This window comes from Mytilus trossulus, chromosome 10, assembly GCF_036588685.1.
Source record: "Mytilus trossulus isolate FHL-02 chromosome 10, PNRI_Mtr1.1.1.hap1, whole genome shotgun sequence".
NCBI classification, from domain to species: Eukaryota; Metazoa; Mollusca; class Bivalvia; order Mytilida; family Mytilidae; genus Mytilus; species Mytilus trossulus.
Window position 1 is genome coordinate 75,256,107 of NC_086382.1, and position 16,588 is coordinate 75,272,694.

Sequence of the window (16,588 nt, forward strand, 5' to 3'; positions counted from 1 at the left end):
CGATATAAAACCTCGAAATCCATATCTAGTCCTCGAATATGGCTTCCGGTAATCTGTTTTTTGCTTTGTCCACCCGTCCACAGTGGGTGTTGTCAGCGGTGGGCAACATTTCTAGCCTGTCCACTCTGCCCACCCATAGGAGCGGGCATGCACTTTCGTTTGTTTAATCAACAGACTTGCAAGTACAAACAATCGAAAAAAGCTGAAAAGCAACTATAATCAATATTTTTACAAAATAAGAGATTAAAGCTAGAGTGGGCACGGGTGGGCTTTCCACGGTGGCCGATGGAAAAAGCAAAATCCACCCGAGCAGTTGTGTATGCAGTACGTTGTTTGGTAAGATGTTTATCTTTACATAACATAATTCACACTACAATTAACAATGTTTTGATTTACATGTTTTACATGATATGGTTTAATATTAACTTGATATATATTTGTTCTTTCTTTCTATTATTTCAATATGTAAGATTAAAACATTAGTTGATGTATCTGTGGGTTGACATAAAGCATGTATTTCATTAAATGACAAAAACCTTACAACTTTATCATGTTTATCATTTGGCAGTATTGGAATTAGGCAAGAGCCAACAATATGAATCTATAAATAAAGTCACACAATTATCTGATTTAAAAAAAATGCCCAAATACATTACTTATGTCAAACATTTACAACGAAACAATGCTTAATCAAATGTAACCGGAACTCTTTGGTTCAATAAATCAAAGCAAAGCAAAGAGGACGTTCTTAAAACAAAAGAGAATTGAAAAACAGTATACCTGAGGGCACCCCTAGATAGAAAACTTCCAAATCATTTCGAAAGAAAGAATGTATTTTTGATATTGATTACAAAATATAAAAAAGCACCTCACCTGAAAATAACCGATGAATTTACATGTACAATAAGTTATATTTAGATTTTAAGGGGTAATGTTCAGATGAAATTATATAAACAAATATATGTTTTGTTCATTGACAGGCGAGTTAGTAGTCAACTGTAGCATAACAAACTACACAGAGGTATATGGTTCACAGGTAACACTTCGGTGCAGTGTCACATACGAAACGAAGTTTGGACCTGTACGTGTATATTGGAATAAATATAACAGCATTGGCGAAGGCAGCATGGGCATTTATGTTCATCCTGCTTTGTATGAATTTGAACATTTTACCATGAACAGACTGTCTGTTGCAATTCCTGAAAAGAACGGGTTTGTTATGGATCACCATTATTTGACAATACAACGACTTACATTTAAAGATGATGCTTGGTACTATTGTATGGCGCACACTAATTTCTCGGTGGGAAGTAGCCCACCAATTGACCTAACAATCATTGCAAGTAAGTAATTATTGACATTGCTCCAAGCGTATATAACTAGTTCACATATGAGGAATAAATCAATTCACAGATCGATAACAAAAGTCGAGGTTTCTTACTTGTCTTGAAACGATGACCACCATCGATAAATCTGACTTTCATTTTGGGGTCAATTAAAATCACATACTATTAGATTCTCTGGTTTTAAAGTCTTTATTTGGCTTACAAATGGATGGTTTTAAAGATTCTAGTAAACATTAATCAAGAAAAGTAGTTCTGATGCATCAAATTTGTAAAGTTTTATTTTCATTATGTTTTGCTAATTAGATAATGATGAAGTGGTCTTCTAACTCCCCTGTAGAATATCATGAACTTATAAACAAAAGAATATTAAACAGAAGATGTAATATGTTTGATAATTATCCGACCTTTCCCAACACCCTACGAAAACATAGATTTCTACATAATTAAAGATGGAAAAAATGTATAGATTTACAAAATTGATCACTTGCACTAATACAAAATAATACCAATTTCAGTGGACAAACAATTCAAAACTGTGTTTTTGTTTCTTTGTTAGTTGTTTAATCATTTTTCTTTTGATATTATGGTATTGGATTTGAAGAGCGAACCCGTTGCTTAAGATTTCGAATTGTTTGTCAGCTGAAAGTTACAAAAATGCAAACAAACAAAAATACAACACGTTAAATTCATCTGATAAACACACTTAATCTACGCTTCTGACAATTTCTAAATATTAAAAATAGGACATATTCGTTACATTTTATTAGTCAGCGCACCAGTCTGTTTTGTCTCAATATCAGATCAAGCATAACGTTATCACTAAGATATGTAAACACTGTACGAAACAAAACAGAGTATGTTACTGCTGAGCATTAGCAAAGTTATATTGCAACATAAAATACTCGGCATTTTGTTTCGATATCGAGATAACTACTTTCCAATTAATAATTTCACCAAGATATATTGATTGAATAAATATATATATATATGAGTGTAAAATGAAAATAAAAATTGTTCTTTTCCTTTCTTGTCGTCTTTGGTATGCATTTTGCATCATAGCATGATTATAACATGAGTACAAATAAAAACAAAATGATGCTACATGAATGTGCGATTTGTACTTTTTGGAATATCGACAGTCTGTTGAAAAATCAAATCACAAAAATAATCATAAACTTTTTATTGGGGACATAATCGTCCATCATATGGTGTTTTTGTCGTTATTAAGAAAAGAATTTCGAATGCTTGGAGAGCGTTATATCATGTGATCATTGGTAGTTTACCCTATAACATTGTTGTGCAAAATCCAACATTTCGAGATTAAACAACCTCAATAACTAAAGATTAAGAATAGTAGCGCCAAATACTTAATAAAAGAATTAGTAAGCACAATTCACAGATTGCTGAAAATATAGTGTGTATTACATAAGATGATGTCGATTTTTTTTAAACTTAGTTTTATGAATTGTAGTCATAAAATTTACAAGTATCTTCTGTTTTGATACAGCCCTTGAATGGTGTAAACTTCCCCAAAAAACGTGTATGGTGTAATGGTGTATGGCATATGATGCTATGGTGTAAGGTGTATGGTGCTATGGTGTATGGTGTAAGGGGAATGGTGTAATGGTGTTTGATGAATGGTGTGATTGTGTAATGTGCGATATGGAATGGTGTGAATGATGAATATATACGACACTTCATTGGTTTAAAACGAAGTTCTTTTTATTTATTTTTTTCGTATTGTGAACATAAACAATTATATTAATCATAATATTTGAAATTTAATTGCATTATTGGTAATTTCGGATCGTGTAGATAGTATGGGGAATGGTGTATAGTGTAATGTGTCAGGTGTATGAAGCAAAGGTGTAACGTGTATGGTGTAATGCATGGTACAATGTGTATGGTGTTATGGTGTATTGTGTTAGTGGGAAGTTTTCACCATCCAAGGACTGTAGTTAGTTAAGGTCAAGGGTGTCACACAGAAAGAATAAGAATCTAATGCAGTCATTTCCTCAAAATTGTCAAATCAATGCATCAGTAATTGCTACGATCTCGATACAGAATCCTATCCTAAAAACTAAAATGATTTATATAATATACGTAAGTTTCCATTATAGATCCAAAATATCCTGTTGTAAACATTGAATCAAACCGGTATGTGGTGACATATGGCAGTTCACTCACCATCAACTGTTCAGTTCGTTCATCTGAACAGGATCCCGTAAATGAGATATATTGGAAGTACAATAATAAGGGAATCATAACAAAGATTTCCGAAAAGACGGACGGGATATCAGGAAGTTCCATTAGAACGCCATCACTCACCATTTTGAAAATGACATCGTCTGAATCTGGAATCTACACCTGTTATGCTAGAAATGATATTGGAACAGGAGAAAGTCGACCAATAAATGTAATTGTTACTGGAGGTAAAACAAGGGTATACTTATTTGGCGCTTAACGTTATGACCTAGCATGTTATTTTTGTACTTTTCTGTTGTTTACTATCGTTTCGTTTTGTTGCTGTTCTATGTACAGTTTATAGGTTTGTTATGTACTCCTATAAGTTCAGTTGTGGTTTTTTGAATATTGTTTTTCTTTATGTTTTCAATATCAAAACATTCATTCATTTATTTTAACACTATCATATCTCATTCGGATGTTAAAATCGTACCAGTTGTCATACATTTTAGTAAGGATTGGTCCGACTGGGGAAATATTGACGCCCAGGTCTTGTTTGTATTATCCTCAATTTCAAGTGCACCAGGATATATGAGATGTACTTAATGACGTAAATATGGGTTATTTAGTGATAGGACATCATCAATATATATAAAAGTGAAATGAAGAATTTTGCAAGGTGCTTTTAAGAAGATTCTATATAAATCCTGCTTCATACGATTACAATGAAGAAATAAGGGATGCACAATGAGACACAATTAAACCGAAATTTTGAATGAATTATCAATCCTACAAACTCAACAAATATATATTGTCTTTTCAAAAAGTCAGATATTTTGATAATATCATCTCCAGTGTTTTTTTCTGATTTAATCAATCTGATTTCTTTTCATAAACACGAATGATTATACCTCCTCCCCCCCCCCCCCCCAAAAAAGTCGACCAATTGAACATGGGGAAATAGCAGTGTATTGTGTATTGAAATCAAATATTAGTATTTATTGTATCTATTTATTTATCACATTGGTGATAATGTTTATTTTTAAGAAAAACGTACCACACTCTTCAAATAATAGAGAAAAACTGATTTAAAAGAAAAAAAGAGTTCATTTTGTTGCATGCGTTGCTCTCTTTAATTTCTGCCCATGTGTTTATTTGGTTTAACATGTAATATTCCACAATTGAATTGCAGATGTACCAACTGTTTATGTTAAAGGTATTCAATTAAGTACGGGGAAAACGTAACAATTGCCTGCAATATAACTTCTAACCCACCTATCACAAATGTTTACTGGGAGAGAGAATTTAATGGTACGAAAAATGTGATTAATAGTTGGACAGCTGGCGTGCAAGGAGTTTCATTAGATGCACCATCGCTGACTATAGTAAAAACCACTACATCAAATAACGGATCTTACATATGTATAGCTTCCAATGATGTCGGAATAGGATACAGTGAAACTACAAATTTAGAAGTCATCGGTGGTAAGGTTTTATAAAAAAATAATTATGATATGTTGAGATGTCTGATTTTACAATAACAATATTTTTTTACTTATGGTTATTCAATGTTCTGTCTATAATTTTGGCCGTACAAAGTATTCAGAAATTATAAATGTGCTAAATTATTGAAAAACATTTATGAACTGTCAACCGTCTAGACACTTTTCTCTGGTTTTCAGAGCTGCCATATATTAGTATTACAACGGATTTCCTACAAATGAAGTATGGTGAAAAAGTACACATATCATGTGTTGTGAATGCAATACCACCTGCAACCGAAATTTACTGGGAGAAAGAATTAAATGGTATCAAATATGTAATAAATACTGGGACTACTGGAACTGAAGGAATAACTGTTACAAATCCATCACTTATATTAATCCACGCAACAGATTCGGATGCAGGACTTTACAAATGCTTTGCAGTCAATGAGTTTGGAATGGGCTATAGTTCAGCAATTAAACTCAATGTTATAGGAGGTAATATTTTTTTAAACTTGTATCAACAAGACTTCTGCATTTAACGTCAAGTTTATAGGTTTGATTTATTTTAACCAGTACTGCAATGTAATTTATTAGTTATGCATGAAACAATGCATGTAAGATAATGTTTCAACAGTAGTCATTTCAGTCTTCCATAATAATAGACGAACTTTGAAATATGTCCTGACATACCATCAGAAAATCAATCTAGTAAAGCTAATGGTTAGTTTTACCGGCTTTGGATATTTGCCATAGAGAAAAAGATGTTCATGTTTATAGCACATGAGCAAAATGTATCGGTATTTTTTTTTTAATAAAGATTAAGGACTTATTCAATTTTGATTAAATGTTATACACACTGAAAACGAACATCATTGTAATACTCTTCATTGTCGCAGGTATTCCTGATGTTGATGTTCCATCTATGACGCACCTAACAGGCATTGGTTACACAATAACTCTCACTTGTTCTATCAAAAATGCCTTTCCTGCCATTTCAAGGGTGTACTGGGAGAGATATATACATGGCTCAATAACAAGACTTTCATCTGCTTCGATTGGAATCATGGGAGTCACCGTTGACAATCCATCGCTTATCATTCCAATGGCAATGGAATCGATGACTGGTGAATATACATGTTTGGCTGTTAACTCTGTCGGTACCGGTAGAAGCTTCCCAGCAAAATTGACAGGTGGGACTATTATATGTCTTTTAATTGCCAATATTCTCTCTTTCGTGGCGTCTTTGTCACAACATGCTTAAGATACGCATATATAGGAAAACCGTCAGGGTGATATGTATTGATGTGCATTGTTTGTGATTGACTGTACAATATTTGAATCAAAGACCAGGTTGTAAAATTCTGAACAATTTTTATATGGTGTGTAACACAACAAGTAGCGTTAAACCAACATTTTTTTCTGAAAATGTCCTGTAACGAATATGAACTAAATTGTTTCCGACCAATCAGGTGTTATTTTAGCAAATAGAAGAAATGTTTAGACTTTTTGATTACCACAGAGCATTAATATGGTTTTTTTTTAGTTTTTCTCAGAAAAATGTACTGAGGAGAGGTCAAATGAGATTTTAACAATTTTAAAAACCAAAATTGAAAATATACAGTTAAGGCGAACCTCCTATAGAAAATGGTATAAGTGAGTTCTGCTTGATTTGACTCATGAACATGACTATTTGTTAAGTCATATAACTAGAAGAATCTATGTCTAAAACAATAAAAGCAAATAAGGTGACAATATTTATAAAAGTTAAAATTTCAAAATTTTATTTAAAAAGGGACACAGAACATGAACAGCTACACAAACACAACGTTAGGGAATCACATTTACTCTAAACGGAGTGAAACCGGTACAACTACAGTTTACGTATGTACTTTTATGCATGCATATATCCATATGTATAAACTGTAATTTTCTTTTACTCTTTAACATATCACATGTATCAGTAAACAGCTCATCACTAGATACATATTGCATTGGTCCCCATGTTAATAAGATGTACGTTTTCTGATATTATGAGATTAAATATATGACATTTGTATCTTTTTATAACATAATGCCAGATTGGTCTCAGTAAACGTTTTCCACGAAGAACCAATTGGTATTATTTGAAGAGCCTATTCCTTTCTTTATCTAAATTAGTATCTGATATGATTTACCAAATTTGATAATTTTTCTAAACATTTTCATCTCCTTTTAGTTAAAGCAGGAGTTACACCAAACACTAACTCTGATGATTCGGATGATGACACAGACTACAGTATGTATTTTATCAGAAGATATTATTTGTATACTGAGTGTTTGTGTTAAATTTATCTATTTATTCATAAATGTCATCATTTATAAGTTTGAAACACTCAGTCCTGTTTCTTCAATTTGCTGAGTTCATATCATATGTCGAATTAATAAAAATAAATGTGCACGGTCAAAAAAATATTTTTTGTTTCAATGTTGTCCTCTTGTTTCGTATTGTCTATATCTTTAGAATGTAATGTTGAGTAAAAGGTGTACACTTTACCATCATCAGTCTATTCATTTTTATTTCATTCTTGACAATGTCATCTATACGTCTATTACTAGCATATACATTTTTATAACTTTTTTATAATGTTCAATTTGAAACCGATAGTTGATAGTTTTATATCGATGTAATTATTTCTTTCACAGCGGATACAGTAGTTAATGGAATAATAGGTGCGGTGAGTGCTGTAGCAGCGGTTGGATCACTAGTCATTGCTTACTGGGCTTACAAGCGCTCTAAGAAGCAGGGTCAGTGTACAATTAATTTTATTTTATACAGTGTCGTTTTAATTGCTTTTGATTAAATAAAATATGATAAAATCATTCTTATTAAGAAAAAAAGGATATCGAGTATACATCCATGACGCAAAATAACAACACTTACAGCAAAACACACAACAACCAAAAAACATCGCTAATGTTCTAATTTGAATAATAATTTTGACACGAATAATACTTTTTTCCTCGCAGATTTAACCCAAAACATTATCGTATTTCAATGTTTTTATTTTCTTTTTGAAACAGTTTGATGGAGATATATTTTGTCGAATTTCAAAGCACCATTTTACACTAAAAATCTACAGTATTAGTTTACTTCTTCTAAACTCTTCTTCTGAGCTAGGATCTGTCGAAAAACAAATGAGCACATAGTTATAGAGTCCACATTGCTGTTGTGTTCCTCGCCTTGTTGACTTCTACTATACTAATTTGAATGTGTATAGGTGCTTCACGAAAAATATTGCTCTTAGGGTTCTTAATGCCTCGCATAATAAGTCATCATTTCAATAATGACTGCTCTGGTAAATGATGTTAGTAACAGCTAAACGTTTTGATTTATCATGTACTGTAGCTTTACAGATTCTTACACTATGTTTGATCTGCATCTCATCTAGAATGTCTAATTAAAGAAATATTCAGGCATGTTTTTTATTCAGCCAATTTTAAGATTGATCCTCTGCGGTCAATTCAGTACTGTTCAGACAATTATCTTCAGTCAATGAAGTATTATTCGGTAGGTTTGAAGTCAATTGTGAATGCTGTGGATGAATACACGTAAAATAATAATGAATAGATGAAAAAAAAAACATATCTTTATTTACCACAAACAACTTGTCAAAACAAATGTTAATTTTCTATAATTGATAAATCTGAATATTGAAGAAAGAATGAAAATGATATTAAAATGTTTATAGTTGGAATGAATGACATTGAGACAATTCTCCACAAGATAATAGTTCATAGATTGACAAATATTGCTCACTGTACGGCCGGTACTGGATAGTAATACGCGTGATACAAAGCCCAAAAATGACAAATGACAGTTCAAACGAGGAAACTAACGGCCTAATTTATATAGTAAATAATGAACGAAAAAAAATATTTAACACAGCAAAATTACAAAACCACTAGATAACACTCCTGACATGAGACTGGCATATATATATTCAGAATGTGGCGGGTAAACAAATTAACGGGATCCCTACTATCCCTTTTGTCTTTTAAGATATTGTTTAATGAAAATTGACTGTTAATACAAATAATGAGATGGTGTGATGAGCAACGAGATAACTATCCACCGAGGTGAAGATAAAGTGGATAATAGCAATTATAATCAACCATATGGCTTCCAACAATGAGATGAACCTATACCGTATAATTGATGTAAGCCTAAACATGGAAATTATGACACAACCGATTATGAATACAAACCTCAATATGTATAACAAGACAAATTACGGAAAGCAAATATGACCATATGACGGAACACTTATATTCATCTTGTTTTGTTTTGCTTAACAGAAGATCAAAAGGAAAACAAATACAGAACTTCGTCAAATGACAGCAGAAACACAAGGTATGTACAAGTTTCTTCGTAGATTCAAATCAAATATGTCAAGCCTTGCACGTCATTTATAATAAAATATGTTTTCTTTACTACTAATTCTACGCAAAGTTGGTTTCTCAAGTATGATATTTTACTTTGTTCATGATTATAACCAAACATGACAAAATGAGCATTTTTTCTGTTGAAATACGTATAACTTTCTGTTATTAGCGTGGCATTTAAAGATTCAAATAAGTGTTTTCATCAGTCAGTGTTTATCATGTTAAACATTTAAAACAAAATTGTTTCTGATTTTTAAAATACAACAGCGTGTTTTTCTGAAACGTTTTCTTTTTAACTTCAACTGAACCTCTTCGAGCATTGTCACGATTATGGTTTATGTTGTAAGTATATATAACATTTGTACGTTTTGGAAAAAATATTAACTAGTAAAAATGCGACTTGTCTTGACAAAATATTTGCTACTTCAAATGACAATATTTAAACTCTAATTTGTCTAGATTACACTGATAGTATCATCAATAATATTTTACGAATAGAAACTACATAGTAACAGAATAATGAGATCATAATACATTAAAGGACACCAATTGCTTCTGTCAAACATGTCAAACACGAATAAAACTCCGCGTCTATCTTCATAAGATATCGCACTTCACATTCAAATCAGCTTAAATAATTGGTATTCATATATATAAACAGAGGGCTTTTAAGTAGGTAGGGAATTTTGAAACTATTAAAGCGAATACGAAAAAGATTATGATAAGTGAAATTTGGTTTTAAACAGTAATTGTATGCTTAACTTCATGCTAAAAGCCTGAAAACGGAAAATGTGAAATCTTATTATGAGCGTAAGTTATTATTCTTATTTTTGTTTGTTTGGAACTCAATACACATTGATATAGGTCAATCATTATGCCTGCTGTCAAAACAAATATGTTAAGTAAATTTGTATACGACGTGCAATTCAGTCTCATGTTAATGTGTATAGGAAAACAAATAATACAAAAACTGAACAAATGTTATTTGTATTCAACATAAATGGGTGAATTAGTTTTCTGTTGAGTAACAAGAACACTACTAGAACTGGGAATGGTATGGACACTTATGCATAGAAATGTTCTGATAGAGGAAAATCATATACATAAGTTTGGGCACATTTATTCCGAGTACTAAGAACGGTTTTATGATTGTTTCTTGTACTTTCTGCGGCAAGCATTACCATGCAGTGATGTGACGATAAATATGGAATCGTATATATATATATATATATATTTAAATTTATATTAGGATCCATTTTGTTACATCTTGTGATTAATTTTATTTGGCAATCGCCAATGGCAGTCAGCAGGGTTAAAGAAAATCAGTTGTTCGACCTGTTAGTCAAATGCGTTTTGTTTAAATATACTTTTTCACTCTTTTGGTCTTTTGGAAAATGTTGTTTGTGCTGTTTTTAGACCCTTCTACAACGAAATTTGTTTGACATGCACACGTATAAAAACTGCGGTTTTTATCCAACGCAGTCATAGGTTTGAACGTAGTTTTCAATTTAGACTCGTTTATATTTTTTGTTTGGGCATGTATCATATTTTCCCTCCGGTTTATATGATCCGTTCATCCTATATATTGACTTTTAAAATTCAAGAGTTAATCTAAAAATGAGGGCACTTTCTCTAAAAATGAGGGTACTTTTTATATGGCCTTCCAAATACCGTTTCGATCCCTAACATCACTGAAGAGACATTTATTGTCGAAATCCGGATATGGTGTACTAAAGAAATATTGACACCGAATGTTTGTGGCACAACATCCTGTCCACAAGTTAACAATTTTTTTTTCTGTGACGTATTAAATTTATATTAGGATCCATTTTGTTACATCTTGTGATCAATTTTATTTGGCAATCGCCAATGGCAGTCAGCAGGGTTAAAGAACATCAGTTGTTCGACCTGTTAGTCAAATGCGTTTTGTTTAAATATACTTTTTCACTCTTTTGGTCTTTTGGAAAATGTTTTTTTGTGCTGTTTTTATACCCTTCTACAACGAAATTTGTTTGACATGCACACGTATAAAAACTGCGGTTTTTATCCAACGCAGTCAAAGGTTTGAACGTAGTTTTCAATTTAGACTCGTATATATATATTTATATATATTGATCTTAATTTCATCCATCTTTATTATGTTCTGACGAGCGGAACTTCAGTCAAAGATGTTTGAGACTGTGCAAGATCCAATTTTAACTTTTAATACAGTTCTAACGTCAATTGCTGACAGAACTATTCCTAAGACCTCGGCAAATCCAAAACATCCCAGTAAACCATGGTTTGATGACGCATGTGATCAAGCCATAGGTGACCGTAAAAAATCTGAAAACGGTTCAATCAACAACCAACGACGGAAAACTTGAGTAATTTCCGTATTTTTCGCGCTAAGGCACGGCGGACTTGTAGGCAAGCCCGACGAACATCCTGGAAAAAAATTGTCTCGGGTATTACATCTCGCACTCCGATGACAAAAGTTTGGAATATGGTAAATAAAATAAAAGGTAAAAATTCTAAAGACACTGTAAAACATTTGAAAGACGGCAATAATTTATTAACATCTGAAAAGGATATTGCCAACAAACTTGGTGAAACTTTTGCAAAGTCTTCTTCTTGTAACAACTACAGGGAAGACTTTAAAAAAGTTAAAAAAAAAACAAAAAGAAAAAATTAAATTAAACTTTAAATAAAAAAATGGTGAAAATTATAATAAACTATTTTCTCTTGAAGAACTTAAAACATCTCTGTCAAAAGCCCATGATACAGCTTGTGGGCCTGATAATATTCACTACCAACTCTTAAAAAACTTGCCAGATTCCTCGCTAGAAGCTCTCTTGCAGCTCATGAATAACATCTGGGAATCTGGTGATTTACCATCAATCTGGAAGCTTGCAACCGTCGTGCCTATTCCAAAACCAAGTAAAGATCATACGGATCCTATTAATTATCGACCAATTGCTCTTACCAGTTGTGTCTGTAAAACACTCGAACGGATGGTCAATGATCGCCTTGTTTGGTTCATGGAATCCAATGGGCTATTAGCCAATATCCAGTGTGGATTCCGACAGGGTCGCAGTACTCTTGATCATCTTGTTCGATTCGAATCATTTGTCCGTAATGGTTTTGCGAAAAATGAGCATGTGGTGTCGGTCTTTTTCGACCTTGAGAAGGCCTATGATACTGCATGGAAATATGGTATTTTAAAAGATCTATTTGATATGGGGTTGAAAGGCAATATGCCTAATTTTATTTCTAATTTTCTCTCTAACAGACAATTTAATGTTAGAGTTAATTCAACCATGTCTGATCTTTATGATCTTTATAAGCTTGGACTTCAATATGCTGTCAAACTAAAAGCGCATTCAGATAATCCTGCCTACAGCTGTGTTTTTAATCCGATTTATGAAGATATTTTTGCAAAACATGAAAATAAAATTCCTCCGTTAGGTTTACGTTTAAAACCACATTTAGCTTCTTTTGATTTAAAATCTGTTGCTCAAGTTCAAACTTGCAAATTTCCTCCATGGGAACTTCCCAAACCAAAAATGATATTTGATCTCCGTGAACACAATAAAAATAAAACAAATCCTCTTTTAATTCAGCAACACTATGCTGAAATTAAAGCCGATTATCTCGATTTTTCAACTGTCTATACTGATGGATCAAAAGATGGTGATAGAGTTGCATCTGCTGCTGTCTTCAGGGACAGAGCTGCAACCCTCCGTTTGCCATCTGATGCATCCATCTTTACTGCTGAAGCAGAAGCAATAATTTTGGCTTTGAAATTTATTGCTTCTTCAGATAAATCCAAATTTATTATATGTTCGGATTCACTTTCATGCTTACAAGCTATACGAAATACTAAAATTAAAAACCCAACAATCCTGAAAATTTTATATGTAATGAGGAATTTAAAAATTCTTCTGAAAGAAATAATATTTCTATGGGTTCCGAGTCATGTTGGAATCCTTCGAAACACAGCTGTAGACCTTGAGGCAAAGAATGCCCTTGGTGACCCTCTATCTAACTGTGATATACCATATACTGATTTTAAATCTAATATTAGAGAATATGTTTTTAATATATTGAAAAATAAATGGAGTAAAAAAGACGATAATAAATTGCATGAAATTAAACCTAATTTAGGCAAACCTTTTGATAATATTATGTGCAGAAAAGATCAGTGTGTTATTACTAGATGTCGTATTGGTCATACTAGAATAACACACGAGTATCTTTTAAAAAATGAAGATGAACCACAATGTGTTCCTTGCAACTGCAAGTATACTATTAAACATGTTTTAATTAATTGTATTGACTTTGCTGATATTCGTAAGAAGCATTTCAAGGTCAATAATATGTATGATTTATTTAATAATGTTCCATTTACAAATATTGTTGCTTTTTTAAAAGAAATTGGAATTTATTATGAAATATAAAAATGTTATTATATTTAAATCGGTTTTAATTTTTATCACGTTATTTTACTGTTGATTTTTATTTGTATATAATCAATTTGCTTTAGTCAAGAATTTTAGTGTATTGAAGGACCTTTTGTCTTATTTTAAAAATATGCTTTAAATTGTAAAAATATTCGAATTAGCTCTCGCCGCTATATAGCCTTTTTGTGCTAATGCGGCGTAAAGCAACCAACAATCAATCAATCCATCTTCATTATGTTCGCTATATCACTTATTGGATTGATTAATGCAGACGTTGTATCGTTTCAATTTAAAAATTAAAAATAACATATCACAAGAATACACGCTTATAATCAATCGAAATTATGGTATTATAATTCTAATATGATTTGTATATTAGAGAATACATTGATATGATTAGTCGAGAGTACTTCCGCTAGTTGATCTTAACGGTGTTTTTTTATAGAGTTGACCGAACCTGTTTTCGTAAACAATGTAAACAAGATGTCGGCAATAATAACACCGACGTTTACATCATTTATTTTCACTGCACGTTAATCGTAAATCAATCAATAAACACAAAAACATTCATTTAAATGAAAATAAGAGTTTTTGTAGTGTTTTTTTTATTAGATGGCAAATTAGATATATTTTCGTTAACAAACAAATATATGCACTAGGCATATTTAGATTACCTTAGCCGTATTTGGCACAACTTTTTAGAATTTTGGGTCCTCAATGCTCTTCAACTTTGTATTTGTTTGGGTTTTTAACTGTTTTGGTCTGAGCGTCACTGATGAGTCTTGTGTAGACGAAACGCGCGTCTGGCGTATTACATTATAATCCTGGTACCTTTGATAACTATTAATGACACAAATATACAGTTGATGTGTGATAGAGGTTAGGATTGTGGAAAAGTATATTCCTTAGCTCCAATGTTAAAGAATTAGGGTTAAACGCCATTTTAGAGAATTCATATGTGTATAAACTTGACAAAGTCATCACAAGCATATCATAAAAGTCCATATAATATAATTTATGTATCTTCTACTGGGTACTTTCAATAATTACACTTCTATATTTTACATTTTCTTTTCCAGGAACCACAAAGAAAACGAGTAGTTGTTAGCAAGATACGTGCAACCAAAAAAGTCAATATAGGCTGACAATGTATTATCTTTGTTTGTGTTTAGTTTTGTAAACGATGCATGCATCATTGTTGGTTGGTTTTATTATACTGATTTCACAGTCAGTTATTTTATATCTAACAGACTAGAATGGAACAACATATCATTTATAATCCTTATACATAAAATGCAAAAGTTTTAGCGATTTCTCTTATTTTTACATGTACAATGTATCTCTTATTTTAGCGATTTTATTAATCATCAAACATGTTTTGCCTTATTGTATGTATTTTTATTAATAATTGCAGTTTATATTAGTAGTTCATGAGAAGGTAGTAAAACAAACTAAATTTTCTTTGTTTTCTTTAAAACGTACATTTTTATTGCAATGTTTATCTTACAACAATGTTAGGGAAATGAACCTTGTTAGTCTTTGATTTCTTTTAGTACTCACTCTTTGAAAATTAACTCTTCATAGATACCAGAACAAAATTTAGTATATAGTGTTTAATAAGTATTTCAAACTGAACGATTTGTTTTAGTTGATTAACCTTGTTTCCTTATCCATTCTTAATAAAGACAAGTAAATACAAAGGAACATGCGCCTATACTCAACAGGAAATCCGTATTTGCTATTATCGTTCTATGAACACTACCCAATTACAGTATTCTGAACGTCTTTTTTGTTTAACATCTTTCTCAGTTGTTGATTCACATTTGACATATTTATGTCTGTATATAGAGGAGCTTGAGCATTTTTGTTCCGTATAGGACGTTCTACGTTTGTTTTTTCTTCCGCTCGAAAGCCATCGAGCAGTAGAAAAGTCAGACACTGTGCACAGCAGACATATTTGAAATCTGTGTATAATTTAATAGTTGAAAACTGTAAGACTCTGGAAGCAAACCTATCTTTATATGGTAATCATTTGAAGTAAAAAATTTGTCTGTGATTGGTTCGAACTTTAATTTCAAGTGTATTTTTTTTATCAATTTTGTATTTATATTGTTTCAAAAATCAAATAGTATTCGTTAAGTGTATGTTTATCCGAGTTACTACTATTGTTTCAGAAGTCTGACAGTTCTCAGTAAGATTGATGTGTTTGAGTTTTAACATTTGAAAAGGAACTTTCAGTTTTAAATTTTCCTCGGAGTTCAATATGTTAGTGATTTTACTTTTTTGCTGCAGTTTGCGAGCTGTTGCGATGATCCCGTTTAGAACCATCATATTTTGAAGTCAGTTTATTAACAAATAGTGCTATCTTTTATATAATCCGGAAACGGTACAATAAATGTATTGTTATATTATTTTTTTGAAAATACGTTGAACGACAAAATTAAAATTTTACTTGAGTAGTGGTATTTATATGTGGGTTTATAAAAAAAAACTAAATGAACTGCTGGACAATTTTAAATCTCGTTTCTTTGTGCAATTAGTTCAAAACTTATGTAAGTCAACCCATTATACCCCCATTCCCCATGTGAAATTAAATTTTTGGAGATACTTTGAACGACAATATTAGACATATAATTTTATTTTCCCATTGCATTGTAGGGTTCTGCTTGTTCTACATTAAATGTAACCTCTTGAACCTCGAATTGAT

The 16,588-nt window shown here is 31.7% G+C and overlaps 2 protein-coding genes across 2 annotated transcripts; both read left to right on the forward strand.

The window, feature by feature from the left end:
- The first annotated feature begins 1,023 nt into the window (after nucleotides 1-1,023).
- LOC134688569 (Fc receptor-like protein 5) lies at nucleotides 1,024-4,936 on the forward strand. Its single transcript, XM_063549375.1, has 3 exons — nucleotides 1,024-1,343; nucleotides 3,467-3,778; nucleotides 4,723-4,936. The coding sequence occupies exons 1-3, from the start codon at nucleotides 1,127-1,129 to the stop codon at nucleotides 4,773-4,775; spliced, it is 582 nt and encodes a 193-aa protein (XP_063405445.1). The 5' UTR covers nucleotides 1,024-1,126; the 3' UTR covers nucleotides 4,776-4,936.
- Nucleotides 4,751-15,567, forward strand: LOC134688570 (muscle M-line assembly protein unc-89-like). The gene is made up of 7 exons (XM_063549376.1): nucleotides 4,751-5,015; nucleotides 5,213-5,512; nucleotides 5,914-6,207; nucleotides 7,233-7,292; nucleotides 7,700-7,801; nucleotides 9,353-9,407; nucleotides 14,961-15,567. Exons 2-7 carry the CDS (start codon nucleotides 5,251-5,253, stop codon nucleotides 14,980-14,982), a joined length of 795 nt encoding a protein of 264 aa, XP_063405446.1. The 5' UTR covers nucleotides 4,751-5,015; nucleotides 5,213-5,250; the 3' UTR covers nucleotides 14,983-15,567.
- The last annotated feature ends 1,021 nt before the right edge of the window (nucleotides 15,568-16,588 follow it).

Bases quoted from the DNA above. Each gene is read 5' to 3' on its own strand.
- LOC134688570 (XM_063549376.1), top strand. From the start codon at position 5,251: ATGAAGTATGGTGAAAAAGTACACATATCATGTGTTGTGAATGCAATA. The intron at 6,208-7,232 runs GTGGGACTATTA...ATCTCCTTTTAG, and splicing joins CTTCCCAGCAAAATTGACAG to TTAAAGCAGGAGTTACACCA. The intron at 7,293-7,699 runs GTATGTATTTTA...TTTCTTTCACAG, and splicing joins GGATGATGACACAGACTACA to CGGATACAGTAGTTAATGGA.
- LOC134688569 (XM_063549375.1), top strand. From the start codon at position 1,127: ATGGGCATTTATGTTCATCCTGCTTTGTATGAATTTGAACATTTTACC. The intron at 1,344-3,466 runs GTAAGTAATTAT...TTTCCATTATAG, and splicing joins TGACCTAACAATCATTGCAA to ATCCAAAATATCCTGTTGTA. The intron at 3,779-4,722 runs GTAAAACAAGGG...ATTGAATTGCAG, and splicing joins AAATGTAATTGTTACTGGAG to ATGTACCAACTGTTTATGTT.